Source organism: Piliocolobus tephrosceles, chromosome 6, assembly GCF_002776525.5.
Source record: "Piliocolobus tephrosceles isolate RC106 chromosome 6, ASM277652v3, whole genome shotgun sequence".
Taxonomy (NCBI): domain Eukaryota; kingdom Metazoa; phylum Chordata; class Mammalia; order Primates; family Cercopithecidae; genus Piliocolobus; species Piliocolobus tephrosceles.
Window position 1 is genome coordinate 128434208 of NC_045439.1, and position 15193 is coordinate 128449400.

At 47.5% G+C, this 15193-nt stretch overlaps 1 protein-coding gene across 2 annotated transcripts in view; it reads left to right on the forward strand.

The window, feature by feature from the left end:
- ADAMTS17 (ADAM metallopeptidase with thrombospondin type 1 motif 17) overlaps nucleotides 1-15193 on the forward strand; it is a 361470-nt gene that overhangs the window by 238980 nt on the left and 107297 nt on the right. For both annotated transcript variants that reach the window (XM_023193603.1, XM_023193604.2), the window contains exon 15: nucleotides 6936-7056. In XM_023193603.1, the coding sequence (XP_023049371.1) occupies nucleotides 6936-7056 (121 nt within the window). The remainder of the gene's footprint in view (nucleotides 1-6935; nucleotides 7057-15193) is intronic.

The window sequence follows — 15193 nt, forward strand, 5'->3', positions numbered from 1 at the left end:
AAACCCCCATCTCTACCAAAAATACAAAAATTAGCCGGGCATGGTAGTCCATGCCCATAATTCCAGCTACTAAGGAGACTGAGGCAGGAGAACTGCTTGAACCCAGGCAGCGGAGGTTGCAGTGAGCCAAGATCATGCCACTGCACTCCAGCCTGGGTGACAGAGAGAGATGCCATCTCAAAAAAGGAAAAAAAAAAAAAAAAAAGTGGCTGGATGGATGGCTTGTGTGTTCTTAGGATTTCGGTGGTTCTGGAATCTGGAGCTCATTTCAATGGACCACTTTCATTGCCAGAAATTTATTGGCCTCCTATTTCGTGTCCACAGATTATCTATAAGGCAGGTAGAATTACTGGGGAAGTTAAGGAGAATTCAAAGAGACCCTGGTCTCAGAGGACCCCCAGGTAAAGCAGAGGTAACAAGCCTGCAGGAAAGCGTGCCTGGCACTTGAGCCTGGGTTTGCATCTTCACAATGCTCCTCAAATACTGCCTTTCCCTGCACCATGACCCTGCAGCTGGCATCTCTAATGTGTGGGTGCCAAACCTTTATGGAGAGCAGTGCCTGAAACCCGAAGGTCGTTCCCTGCACCCCTTTTTTCTGATTAACCTCCCATGATAACTTCTGGTTGAAGCCGGCAGACCAAGCCACATGTTCCTGCCCCTTCCATGTGGGACTCCACTAAACCAGCACAAACAGTGAAGGGAAGCAGGAGCCTCCAGGTGAAAGATTCCACCTCTTTCTGGATGACAGAAGTGGATGGAAGTGTCATGCAGGAACAAAGCAGCAGAGACCAGAGCTGGAAGAAATGGAGAGTCGCAACTGAAAAAACAGCCCAACCAGAGAGTTGTGGGCTTGAGAATGGAGGGTCGGAAGTGAAGAGTGGGCTAAAAACAAGTCCGAGGGTGCATCGCCATGCTGACGGTGTCTGACCCCACCCCACACTCAGAGCTTGTCAGGTAAAATGTTAGGGAGCTGCTTTCCAGGGTCATGGAACGGACTGTTTGAGGAAACCCAGAGCAGGCAGGGAGGCCTCTGTGCTGAGGACGGCACCCAGCCTTCTGAGTTGGGGTTAGAGGTCAGTTTCCCTCCCACTAGTCATGAAAGGAAACCTGCCATGCAGCAGTGACCAGCTTCAAATGTAGATCTCCTTCGGTCGGCCTTTCTGTTGCTTTTACTCAAATATGAGTGGGCAACCAGACATCATCTGCTATTTGAAGAAAACCAGCAGCATGAAGGAGAAAGACCAAGAAAAACAAACAGAAAAAACTGACCCTGGCAGAAAATTGAGATAATTATGGAATTCTCCGTGCAGCCAAACTATCAAGCTAGCATGCAGGGAAACTAATTTTGAGACACGGAAGAACTCAGAAATTCTATTTTCCATGCCTCCATTCTGCAGAAGTTACATGTAGTTTAGCAAAACAAGAATGAAGTCAAGAAAGAGGAAGATGGGCACTACAGGCCCTGGCAACACTCACCCAGGAACCCAGTCAATCCTGGAGTCACGGCTGCGCAGCTGGCCTAAAATCTTCCCTTGCTTAAAAGTCATTCAAGAAGTCAGTGGCCTCGCTCCAACAGAAGAGATAGGATGAGGCAGTAGTTGGGAGATAGCTAATAAGTTGAAGAAAGCAAGTACTGCTTATTCCAGCCAGAAAAAAACAAGTACCATCAAAACTTATACAAGGAAGTCCCAATTCAAATATGAGAAAACTAAACTCCCCAGGCTGATAAGAGGTCATCATTTGCATGCACTTACTGAACACACATGTGCTTAACACCACACCAGCCACTGCGTGTGCCAGGGGATGGGGGAAGGCCAAGAATACAAAGAATTCTGAGACACAGTCCTCTATGTGCTTATGGTCGGTTAGGGAGATGACACATACTCACGTGAAAACCCAACGACCAGAGGTGAAGGCATGATTTAACAACCAAGAAGAGGTTCCGCTTAGACATAGCAGAAAACACATAGGGTGGAATTTCGTTTTTTCCTGCATCAGGTATTTGTTGATCACATTCCGAGTGCTGCACACCATAGTGTGTGCTGGGCTTTCATTGGGGAGCAGGACCAAGAGGATCCCTGTCGCTGTCCAACATACGGACAGACCATGTCAGGTCACAAACATGATCATTCCAGAGATTGGTATGTGTGAAGAAGAAAGGAAAATAGCACCATAGAGAGACCCAGTGGGGGACTGTGGCTGAGGAGGACGGTGAGCAGGTGGCGTGGCAGGACTCTTAGAGGAGACAGCCTTTGAGGAAGAGCCAACCTGGCAGAGAGTTGGGGGCAAAGAGCTCCAGGCAGAGGGAAGCAAGAGGGAGGACGGGTGCATTCCAGCAACAGAGGAGGGCGGGGGCTGGCACAAAGGAGCCAGGGCCCAGGCAGAATTGATGCAGAGGAGTGAAGCGATCTTGGTTATGGATAACTGATTCGAGTAGATCCAAGGAAATGAGTTAAGAGGCTATTCCGGCCGCCCACCTGGCTGAGGGGTCATTGAGGGGGAGGGCCTGCAAGAGTGGGCTGGAGGGGGTTGGATTCACTGTGCATCTGGAGGGGGGAGAAGGGAGGTTGAGTTGGTGAGCAGCTGAGATGAGATCATGAAGGGTCTTAAATTCATATGTGTGAACATTTCTGATAGGCAGTGGGGATCTGTGGCCACAGATCTTATCTCTTTTATCGTGTGGAGATTAGTCTGGCTGCAGGCAGGAGAAAAATGTTCCCATAGTTCATGTCCTCAGTAAGGAGGGTGTAAACTAGGGAGTGGAGGAGAAGTAGGCCATAGAGGTTTTCAGGGGACAAAAAAACCCAAGCTCACCAACTAACTGGGTACATCCCAAAATAGAAGAGTCAGAAATGGCTTGGAGGTTTCAGGCTAGGATACCTGTCTGTCAGTTCCAAGACAGTGGCAGGGGTTGTCCAACTAGAATTAAGAAGTCAGGCAGCTTTGGAGGAGAAGTTGTTGCATTGAAAGTCTGGAGAGGTTGCTCAGCAGAGGCTTAGTAGTGAGAGCTAGGGTGGAGTGAGGGGAGAAGTGGGTTTAAGAGCTCTCTGCATGAGAGTGATGGCTGAAATAAGGAGAAGGTGAAATTACCAAGAAAGCAAAAAAGAAGGAGCAGGGAGCCCCTGGGGAGCTACCTACTTTCAGGGAGTCAGAGAAGCAAGAGGAGGGAGGAGTCATCCAGGGGCTGGGAGGGGAATCAGACAGGAGCCATCCTTGGCCTCTGGGGCATCTTCAGGCACACGCTCTGGGGTGTCTGCTTGTTTCCACACTGGCGCCTCCCTCCGTCTTACGTGTCTTTATTCCCAGGTTAGGCACATAACAGGCACCATGGATGAATAAATACATGTACAACAAAGACAGGGTGGGTGTTACACACCGCGGATGCTGAGAGCAAGAGGTGAAAGATGAGGCTGGAGACACATCTACTAGGTGCGATGACCAGGAGGCTGTTGTCACTGGTTATCTTCAACAGGGGCAAAGTTCTGGGGTGGAATCCAGGACTCAGACAGCCAAAGATGGACATTTCCCACTGTCCACGGCCCATTCTGTGCCCTCCTCAGCACACGGATCTGAGCACTAAAACTTTTCCAAGCACTTTTTGCATGTTTCACAGGAGCTGTCTTGACCAGTGAAGAACTTGTGCTTTTCCCACCATTCCATCCCATCCCATACCATCCCATGCCTTTAATATGCCATGGGGCATTGTTCCCTTGGTCCTTTGGTGTCACACACACCCTGATTTAGCCGGAGGCACAGGGCGCAACCGGCAAATGCTGGCCAGGAACTTGAAGGCCTGCTTTGAAAGCTGAGAAATGGGTGATGAAGATTCCTAGGAAAGTAACTAAGGATCACCAGGATAACATGGGAAGACTTGAGAGAGTTTATTGCCTGGAGTTTCCTCAGGCTTGGTCTTGTTGTTCTCTTGGAACACTAAGCCTCATAAATACAATCATCAAAGCTCCCCTAATGTTCAGAATTAATGACTTCGGTTGTGTCCTATGACAGTTTCCCTTTGAAAACCATCCCAGTTTCTGCCAAGGTTATAAGTTGCTTGCGCTGACTGAAACAATGGAAGAAAATGCCCTCGTTGGCAGATTTTGTGGCTGTCGCCCATCAGCTCTTAGACTCACTGCTGTTCAGCCATGGACACCCCTGCATTCCCTGCCTCCAGATGCAGACAGCCTCTGAAATAACACCAAGTAGAGTGGGCAGAACCCACGGACCTGTCCCAGCCCCTGGATGGTCTCCAGAATTAACTGAAAGGGTAACCCTATATGCATTCCTGTTTACACCTGACCTGAAAAGCCCCCTTCTTTGGGGCTGGGGGAAACTGGACCAAATGGGGCATCTAGAAGCTGTTGAATCAGGGAACCTTAACTGAGGTGCAGGACAAGGAACCAGGCCTGAAGCCAGAGACTCACTCCTCCCAAGCAAGGGTATGGTGTGAAAATTATAGGAAGCCAGTGTAGGGAAGGTCTACAGCAGAGAGCACCTGAGATGAGAAAGCCCAGGTGGGAGCCAGAACAGGTCCCAGGAAAGAGGCCAGCAGGAGAGACCAGCTCTGTGGGCATTAGCCCTGTGGCCGTACCAGAAGCAAGTATGGAGACCATGCACTGGAGCTCTGAAGTGAGACAAAGCAACAGACACGTGGTTGCACAGATCTGGTCTGGGCATTTGTTAAACAATGCTGGGGGACATTTTCTGATCTTGGCTACTCTTAGCCCTATATATTCTTAGCCCCTATAATTTTTTTTTTTTTTTTTTTTTTTTTTTTTTTGAGACGAACTCTTGTTCTGTTGCCCAGGCTGGAATGCAATGGCGCTATCTCAGCTCACTGCAACCTCCGCCTCCCGGGTTCAAACTACTCTCCTGCCAGCCTCCCGAGTAGCTGGGACTACAGGTGTGTGCCACCATGCCTAGCTAATTTTTGTATTTTTAGTAGAGACGGGGTTTCACCGTGTTGGCCAGGCTGGTCTTGAACTCCTGACCTTGTGATCCACCCACCTCAGCCTCCCAAAGTGCTGGGATTACAGGTGTGAGCCACCATGCCCAGCCAGCTCCTGTAATCTTTATACTGAGCAACTTGATAACAGCTGGCTAGCAGTCCACATCAAGAATCCAGGCAGCCCTGCACCACGCTCTAGGCTCACGGTGCCTCATCACAGCTGGCTTCCCTCCAGGTCGCTACTGGATGGTCCGCACTGGCAAAGCATTGCAGTTGGTTGCCAGTTACCATCTGTGTCTTGATGTGTTACCTACATCTCCCCAGCCACCGTTAAGCCCACTCTTCTCCATTTGCTTCTTGCTGTCCTCTGGCCACTAAAGCCTTCGATTTTACCCTTTTCCTCTTTTTATACTAACTTTAAACAAATTTGATCTTTTATTCAAGTTCTGCCCTTTTTCAGATTTCATCATGGTAATTTTTAGACTCAACTTGCTCAGCTTTTAGAACATCTTAAAGTCTTCCCTGGAATCCGTCCAGTTATGCTATCATTTTTGGACAGAACAATAGTAATTTCCCATTAAATCTTTTTCAAAAAAATAAAAAGCTCCAAGGATGATACTTGAGGGTTACTAAATATGAAGAGTATTCACCTATTCCTTTGAGTAGCATGCCATGGTGCAGCGGTTCTCATCGCATGGCCGCCAGCAAGCAGCCTCAGCACCTCCTGGGAGCGGATTAGAAATGCGCATTCTCAGGTGCACCCAGACCTGCTGGGTCAGAAACTCTAGGGCCAGGACATAGCAGTTTGTGTTTTAACAGCCCTCCCCGTGAGGCCGATGCACACTTAAGTAGGAGAACTGCTGCCATAATGAACAGAGGACGCTGATGTCTTTGGGGAGTTGTGGGCCAGGCACTTGCCTCCAGGGATCCGCGTGCAGCCAGCCTGGCACCCCAGGCGCTGTGCTACTCCAAGCCCTGCCTGCAGGTAGGAATGCCTGTGAGGGGGAACCACGGTGCTGCTTCTTGTCCAGGCATCACGGGAAAGGACTAAATCACCTCCACCAGGATTATCTTGGATCTTGATTTCTGGCTGTAGATTCCTTTGGAGTCTGAAGTGCCAATATGTAATCTGGGATGCAAGGCAGTAGGAAAAACCCAGTTCTTGTTCTGGAAGCATTAGCTTTACAGGGGGAAAATGTGGAGGGACATTTAGGCAATCTAGCTAGTAAATACCCAGTGTTTAGTATAAATTTAGGTTATTTTGCAGAATACAAAATTCTCACTTTTTAAAAAAAGAAAAGAGTCCAAAACCTTTCTCTACTTTTTAGAAAACAGGTTGTGCTTCTCAGTCCCACCTAGGGTAGAGGCAGCCTCTCCTCTGCTCTCAGACGTGCCTTGTTAAAAAGGTTTGAGAGATAGGGCTCTTCGTAGACTAGCTCTCCCTACCTGAGAAAAGAGGGACTCATGCCCAGCCCTGCCTGAATGAGCTGTGGGCATCCCTACCTTGGTAGAAAAGTCTGTGGTTTCTGTTGTATGTTCTAAGACTACTGGCTATTTCAGCCAAGTTACAGGTGACCTCCACAGCCCAGAGGGGAAGCCCCATCATGAGAAATTGTGGCTGCACCAGCTGGTGTGAGGGTTCGGGCTTCACTCCCTTCCCAGGGTCTCTGCCTCCAGGCAGTCAGGGCATCAGACCTCAATGTGACCTCCATGGGCACTTGTGCCTTCATGGGTCTCCCTCCTCCAGAACAAATACCAAAAAATACACTTGACAACTGTGTGGGCATAAAGACAAATATAATCCAGGTTGGATTCTGTGCATTTATTTTTTTCTCTCCTGAATTAAAATATTTTCTTGGGCCTCTGAATGGATCATGGCCCCAGGCCCCATGCCTGCTGCACCTCATGGAAAAGTTAGCCTTTCAGGGCAGCCTCTTTAAAATCCCTCTGAGTCTTAACCACAGAATAATGAGGCCTTCTGGTTCTTTAGAAAATCGGCTGTGATGGCATCATTGGGTCTGCGGCTAAAGAAGACAGATGCGGGGTCTGCAATGGGGACGGCAAGACCTGCCACGTGGTGAAAGGTGACTTCAGCCACGCCCGGGGGACAGGTGAGTGCTGGCTGCTGTGGCTACAGTGTTTTGTGTCCTTTGCCTAAAGCTACTGATTGCAATCTTCCCTACATTTCATATTTAAGGGCTAGACAGTAGTGGATAGGTGACCTGGAACTTCAGTTTCATTTCTGAAAAGCAAGGAAAGACATTTTAGCAAGAATGATGCCTTCAAGTTGCTTGTAGTGAATAGTTTGCCATGAACGGAAACAGCTCCCCACTTAGCCCGAGGTCCGTGAATCAGTGGTAACTGCCCTGTGCCAGGAGCTCAGCACTTCCTGGCAGCCCTCCTTCTGATGTGCAGGCAGAGAAGGTGGTAAACTTGCCAAATCATTTTACCTGTCGATGGAAGAGGTTTGCTCTGTGTCTGAATTTTCTGTTAGTAAAAGTAAGATAGCATTTACATTTCTAAAACACGCATGAAGCCATACAATCTGGAAAGTCTCAGGTGCCACTGCCAGCTGTGACTCCGGAGTACCCGAGCCTCCTGGTCCCCAGGCACAGACATCGCTCAGCACTGTCCCTAGAGAGGGACGCCAGGATTCGGTTGATGGGCCGCCTTCATCTTTCTGCTTGCACGCTTTTTGCAGCTGCAGGCTGTTTTGTCCTACATGGGACACGACTTTCTGATCTCCCATCCTGGAGGACAATGTTTAGGAAAGTGTCTGTGGTTGGTACCTAGTGAGGGGAGCACGAGGCAAGTGAGCCACTGGGGAGGGAGCTCTGGCAGCCTTAGCGAGTGTCCACTCACCCCCCATCACCAGGAGAACTTGTGTTGGGAGGAAGGAGCTGAGAAACTTATTTTAATTTCCACAAGTTGCTTTGCATAGAAGCTTTTCAGTTCATTTCCACCCAACAAGAGAACAGAACCACATTTATGCCTCCCTGTCCCACAGAACAGCCCCGTAAGGTGAGGCGTGCTCTCCTCTCTGCTTTTCTCTGTGTGGATAGGAAACCTGGTCTGGAGGAAGCGTTCCTTCTAGATGCCTGTGGGAAAGGCAAGCTACTGCACCAACATTTTGCAGCACCCTGTGAAAGCAAAACCAGAGGAAAATGCAAATGCAAAATGAAATTTAAAAATGAAATTTCTGGTGGATTTTAAAGGCAGATAGCTAGTCAGCGAGGCACAGAGCTTAGTGTGAGAACCTGTGCCTGCCACGTCAATAGAGAAAGGAGAGGCAGGAGCAGGTTGGTTTGGGGGAAAGTGGCCTCCAGAGCTGCACTGTCCAGTTCAGCAGCCACTGGCCTCTGGAGACGATCCAAACTGTAATTCATTAAAATGAAACCAACTTAAAAGTTCATCTTTCCATCTCACTGGGCAAATTTTGAGTACTCTGTTGCTGCACACGGCCAGCAGCTCCTGGGTTGGACAGCACTGGCGGAGAATATTCCCAGCATCCCAGAAGGTTCTTCTGGACAGCACGGCTCCAGAGCATTGCCCATTTTTTCTATTCATTTTGGCATACTTGATGCCATTTTCTCTATTGGTACCCCAGCTCCTGGGCTCCTGTGAGAATTTGACCTTGCCTATTGCAGCTGATTCAACATTTAGGAGCAAAACTCCTGCAGTTGGTGAAGGGTTACTACTTACTGTTGGCTTTTCTTTTTTAATGGAAGCATTAGAACCCTTCGTTTATTAAATTGAACATTGTACTGAGCTCCCATAAAGAGAACTGACTACAAGTGTGTGATTCTGTAGAAGACAAGTCAGGTACAGCCAGGCCCACCCCCATCCCCAACCCTGGGCAACTCTGTATGTAGAACACAAAGGAAGGTTCTACCACACATCTAGCATAGGATCTCACTTCTGAGATAACCCAGATTAAGGTCAAAAGTGGTCTTCCTTTGCCCAGACTCTGATCTGTATGCCAGCCCTTGATTTGGCCCAGGCAGACCCATTCATCTGACCACAGTAACATCCTCCTCTCCTTTTCACCCCTTTCCCTTCTCCATCCACTCCAACCTGGGCCACATCCCTGTCTAGAATGTGAGGTCAGACCCCTATGGCCATGACAGTGAGTCCCTCATGGAAGGATAGACCATACTGAAGCCTCCTTGGGTAACTCCCCCAACCCTGGCTTGCAGCCTAGCATGTGTCCTTCCAGCTGCCAAGGCACAGAAGCCTTACCAAACCTTCAGACAAAAATAAGCACACGTTCGCTTCACCTACCTGGACTGTCATTCTGAGTGATTGCCAGTTGTCACACATTCATTTTAAGGTACACAGCACTTTTTTGTTTTTTGTTTTTTGTTTTTCAAATCCTCACAGCTGGGGTCTTTGAACGTGACCCTATATCAATATGGATTCTATATATTGAAAAACTGCCTGCAGTACTCGTTTGCACATGAATGAGTCACTGGCTGCCTTTCTAGTATAGTTTCATTCAACACAAACCTGTCATCGTGGTCTGACATATTGGAATGCACTTAGAGATACAAATGGTTACCCCCAAGCCCATTCACGCAATGATTATTTATGCAGCATGACTACATTTTAACCAGTAGGCATACAGAAATAAGTTATTGTCCCCACCTCAGGTACAGTTGAGGGAGGAGACGCCCGGGCAAACCGACAGCATTAGCCTATGTGAGCATGAGGTGGAGGCAGCCCAGCAGGCATGTTGTGGGACCCCAAGTTCTGGTGGGGCACCAGACTTAGTCCTCCAAAAGATGAGGGTGGCCCCCAGTACTAAAGGACAAGTAGAAATCAGTTGATAGTGGGGGTAGCAGGAGGACACTTCAGGCTGAAGGGGAAACATATCCTTGTGAGACCCAGCATGGAAATCATAGAAAGACCCCAGGTCAAGAGGCATCTTGGTGACGCCTGATGCCTCTGAGCGCAGCTGAGTGGGTGGATTCACCAGGCCTATCAGTTTAGATAGGAAGGTAACTTTCATCTCTGTTCGCCTCTAAAGAATGAGGGAAGGAGGAATGCCTTATCACCCTTCAGGGTGAATATCAAAGAGAAACTCCACACCAGAAAGATAAAACGGAATCAAATGCTGGATTTTTGCCCAATTTTACGAAGTCCTGACCCCTGCCTGAACTCCTGTGGGTCCTCTTACCAAAGTTCCTGAGCTGAGAATCCAGGGCAGACCCACACGTGGCAAAGTGTCCAGCCCAGCAGAGCCAAATCTCCCTCTCTGTCATGAGAGGTCCCAGTGTGGCGCCAGGGGAAGTGGCGTCCTGAGTGTAGGATGTTTATCGCCCTCCAGCCTGTTGCTTCCAAACTTGGAACAAATGAGGTCCTCAGCTACTTATCTATGGAAGGAATCAGCTCAACTTGGCTATCATATTGCTTTTCTGATGGATGGGCTTCAAAATGCTCATGCCTTGGGCTGGCTTAAGACAGTTGAGTTATCTGAAGCTAGTAATTTGAGCGTTCTTGGTATGATGCTTTCATTTCATTAAATTGCCATTTTAACAATATTATCTTTATTCCACCCTGCTCCTTGGCACTGAAAAGGTGGCTGGTCAGTCTCCAGGTGACCGGCCCATGGGCAGCCAGGACGCACCTGGACTGAAGTCCTCACTGAGAACCAGCCAAGGATACCTGTGGGCTTTGGCTCTCTTTGCTCTTTGTTCTTGCAGAGAACCTTTTCACATAATCAATCCTTAAAAGAAAGGGTGGGGTGAGGATCCCTTTTGAATGTGGATAGATCCGTGCTTCACACATTTGTTCAGTAATTTCCTCTAGAACCCCTGCCACATGCCAGGTTCCATGCTCTGTTTTGTGTGGGGTGTGGAATCTCGTGGGGGCAGAAATTCACTGTTATGGGCTGATAGTACAAAATGAGTCTTCTTTACATTGTGATGAAGAATCATAAAATGTGCACATAAACCAATTACAACATATTTCTTTTTCTCAGTTAAGAATGATCTTTGTACGAAGGTATCCACATGTGTGATGGCAGAGGCTGTTCCCAAGTGTTTCTCATGTAAGATGTTGGATGTTACGTGTCGTCCCAGCAGTGACATGCTTGGTGTGGCTCTTGCCTGGCTCATACACCTGAGTGTTTTCTGAATAGAATCGATGGGAATGAGTTGTGTGCGAAGCCATGGATAAACGCAGAGGCCATTAAATGCTTACATAAACTGATGTTGAAGACTGATTACCATAAGAAAAACTATAGGATGAAACAAAATTTAAAGCTATAAAAGATAGAGTCATGGGATCAAGAGCCCAAATAGAAACATACCCTAGCATGCTGGAGGTGAGTTTTCTTTCCCCTCAAGCACACCCGGTGCTCTGGCAGAAAATACCGAGGCATGCCAGAGAATTTAGCCTTAGCTGGCACCTTCCTCCATGGAAAAATTTTCATCTTTCAGGACTGGTTTCCCTATGGGCAGAGGGGCATTTGGTAACACGCTTCTGGTCTTCATTTGTCTACGCTGGCCTCCCATTGTGAGGGGCGAACTAAGGCACAGTTTAGCCTCATGGGCTTCCCAAACAATGAGTTCTTTTCAGTTAGACCCAGGAACAACCTTTAGGGAGAAACATAAGATAGTAATATTCTTGTGAACAACTTTTGTAACAAGAGAAAACCATAACAAATGCCTCTCCAAACATTTTATGGTCTATTTACAAAACAGAAAAGAACTCTGATTTTGCGGGAAAGAGTCCAGGTACACATAGCCAGGGTTTTACCTCTAGTCCATCATGGTACCTTTTCAGTCCAATGGTTTTCTTCCAAAGATGGTTAATGCTCCTGAAAACATGAGGGAAAATGGGAGCCCCAAATCATCTAACAGCAAGTCTATTCGAGAAATTCAGACAAAAATGATTTCACAGGGAAATTGCTCATAGCCTAGTAATAGTAACTCTAGAAGATTTGAGACAGGTTAAAGGTCAGCATCACTTTGAAGTTCCTTCTTACTACTGGTCCTTAGGGCAGAAATGGCATGTTCTCCTGGAACCATGGCAAAGGCACTGGATTTTATCCATGGCTTCCTCGTGAAACCAAATCATGTTCCTGTAACTGATTTCTCCTGCTTGGTGGCTGAAGCTAGAATGGGAAATCACTCCAAAGATAAAGCCTTCCTACCTTACCTAAAATGTGAATCTGTCTTGTAAATTCTGAGAGTAAATCCTACCTCATAATTATTCTTCATGCTTGCAGTGTGGTGGTATCTGGCATCCACATCGTGGGGTGTCTGGCCTGAGAGACACCAAGAAGCTTTGGGACTTGGTGATGGTACTCTTTCCCTTCCTGGTGGCTCTTCACACATGCCTCAAGTGGAAGCTGTGGGTCAGAGCAGGGGTTGGAGGACTGTGAGCTTGAGGCAGTTTCCCTGGTTTGTGGACAGAGGGCCTGCCTTTCAGTTCAGGGACTTTTTCATTGGTTCGTTTTTTGTTTTTTGTTTTTTTTTTGAGACAGAGTCTCACTCTGTCACCCAGGCTGGAGTGCAGTGGCACGATCTCAGCTCACTGCAACCTCCCCCTCCTGGGTTCAAGCTATTCGCCCCGCTCAACCTCCTGAGTAGCTGAGATTATAGGCACGTGCCACCATGCCTGGTTAATTTTTTGTATTTTTTAGTATAGATGGAGTTTCACTATGTTGTTCAGGCTAGTCTTGAACTCCTGACCTCATGGTCCACCCGCCTCAACCTCCCAAAGTGCTGGGATTACAGGCGTGAGCCACTGCGCCTGGCTGGGTTCTTTTTATCACGAACAGAGAAACTTGTCCGAACGGTTAGCAGAGTGCATGCATAAGGACTGCCCTGCACTGAGAGGTCACCTGAGGGTGAGCTCACTTGAGTAGCAAGTCCGTCCTCAACTGCTTTTCATCAGTACCTCCACCAGGGGCACATGAGAAAAGACAGAAAACAGATGTCTTTTCACTGTTGCCTCTTGTGCCAAAGTTAAGCTTAAAAATAGATGTGGATACCATGTATCAGCTGCAAAGGTACCTTGCTGTGGAACGAGGGAAAGGAACTGATCAGGGCCCAATCAGTTCTGTCGGATTCTGCAGATTGGTGATCCCAATGCCAAGGTTTGTTAGTTGCAAAAGATTCCATACAACAGCAGCTTCTTTCAGGAACAGCTCATCCCCCACAAGCAGATCTTGTTTCTAGGCATGTTTGGTAGTTTGAGTGGAAATTCCTCTGAAAAAGATTCTGATCACTTTGACCCTGACAACTTTTGTCTCAGTTTTCGACATTTTACTGCCTTACATGCCTGGAATCCAATCACAGTTGAAACTCCCCAGAAGGAATGGATTTCTCTAAGAGAGATTTGCTGTAGAATATTTTGTGCCATAATCCTAAAAGCTGGTTTTCTTGTGGCCAGAATTTTTCAGTAGAGAAGCTTTCCTAGAGCAAAGACAATTTTTAATCAAGAAACCTCGCCCTCACCCTAGAGCCACCAGAGGGGAAGGGACCATGTGCCAGCTGCTCTGGCAAGCCAGCGTCACTATTCCCAAGTCAGATGTGGTTGGAAAGGGTCATACTAGATGACCACACAACTGCCTGGGGATCAGGGCACAACAATGAGGCACCTGCTGCCCTCAAACTAGACTTTGTGTACATTTGTGAAGTGTCTGCAAACATCCTGCAGGACATTTATTTGTAAACATCCTAGACTAGGTCTATGGCAACCATGCCAAGACATTTGCTGTCAAGGCTGAAGGACACTGCTAAACTTTCTGGCTGAGAAACTTTCTTTCTGCTCTGGCTGATTGAACATATGGTTGTTTTCTTGTCTTCCCAAGATCACCTGAAAAGGAATGAAAAGTCAGTTCTTGAAAGGTTTAGGGAGAACAAGCACATCTCAGGTGGAAGTTCATCTGTGGATGGAATGGAATGAATATACTTGGTTTTGCTGCAATAAACAAGCAAACAAAACTAATGTAAAAGTGCTTCCCAGATCTCAGTGGCTTAACACAAAAGTCTGCTTCCAGCCCCTGCTGCTTGCCCACTGTGGGTCAGCAAGAGGCTCTGCATAGTGAGGTCACTCCTGGAACTAGGCTGGCAAAGACTTTATCTGTTCACACGCTGCCACAGTCACCTTGGCCAGGAAAGGGAGTATGGCAAACCAGACCCTGATGTGCTTCAGGCTTCTGCAGGGAAGAGACATACCTCATTTTCACTCACATTTTACTGTTCAAAGTCACATGTCACATTTTACTGTTCAAAGTCACATGGTCACACACGTTTAAGTGGGTGGTGAAATGTATTACTTCCATATTTCCAGAGAAAAGCTTGGAAATATTTGCGGCCAGCACCATAACACAGCGGCCCTAGGAGTTTTACCACAACACAGCACCTCTAGGAAACACCTCTTTATTCTGGTATTTTGGTTGCCAACACAGCAACAGCTCCCTGCACCCAGCAGAAGGCCAATCCTGAGAGTAAAACAAATCCTGTGCATCCCCACAGGAGACCGCCCAGCTGCCTGGGTCTTGAAGGAGAGTCTGCAACATGAATGAGAGAAACCAAGATAAACTGGAAAAATAAATTAAAAAAAAGAAAAGACCAACGGAAAAAGTAACTCAAATAATAGAGTTCAAATTCTCTAATAACTATTTGTAGAAAGATTTAAGATGATATTGTAGCCACAAAACAAGAACAGAATGCCATGGGAAGGAATAATCAGAAAACAAAAAAATAGATCTCAAAAATTAAAAATATGACTATCAGACCAGCCTGAGCAACATGGCGAAACCCTGCCTCTACAAAAAATACAAAAAAATTAGGCAGACACGGTGGTGTGTGCCTGAAGTCCCAGCTACTCAGGAGGCCGGGGTGGGAGGATCGCATGAGCTGGGGTGCAGGGGCAGAGGTTACAGTTAGCTGAGGTCATGCCACTGCACTCCATCCTGGGTAACAGACTGACACGCTGTCTCAAAAAAAAGAAAAAGACTATCAAAATCATGCAATAAGGCCAGGCACAGTGACTCACACCTGTAATCCCAGGGAGGCCAAGGCGGGTGGATCATGAGGTCAAGAGATGGAAACCATCCTGGCTAACATGGTAAAACCGTGTCTCTACTAAAAATGTACAAATTAACCGGGCGTCATGGCACATGTCTGTAGTCCCAGCTTATTGGGAGGCTGAGGCAGGAGAATTGCTTGAACCCAGGAGGCAAAGATTGCAGTGAGCCGAGATTGCACTGCTGCACTCCAGCCTGGGCAACAG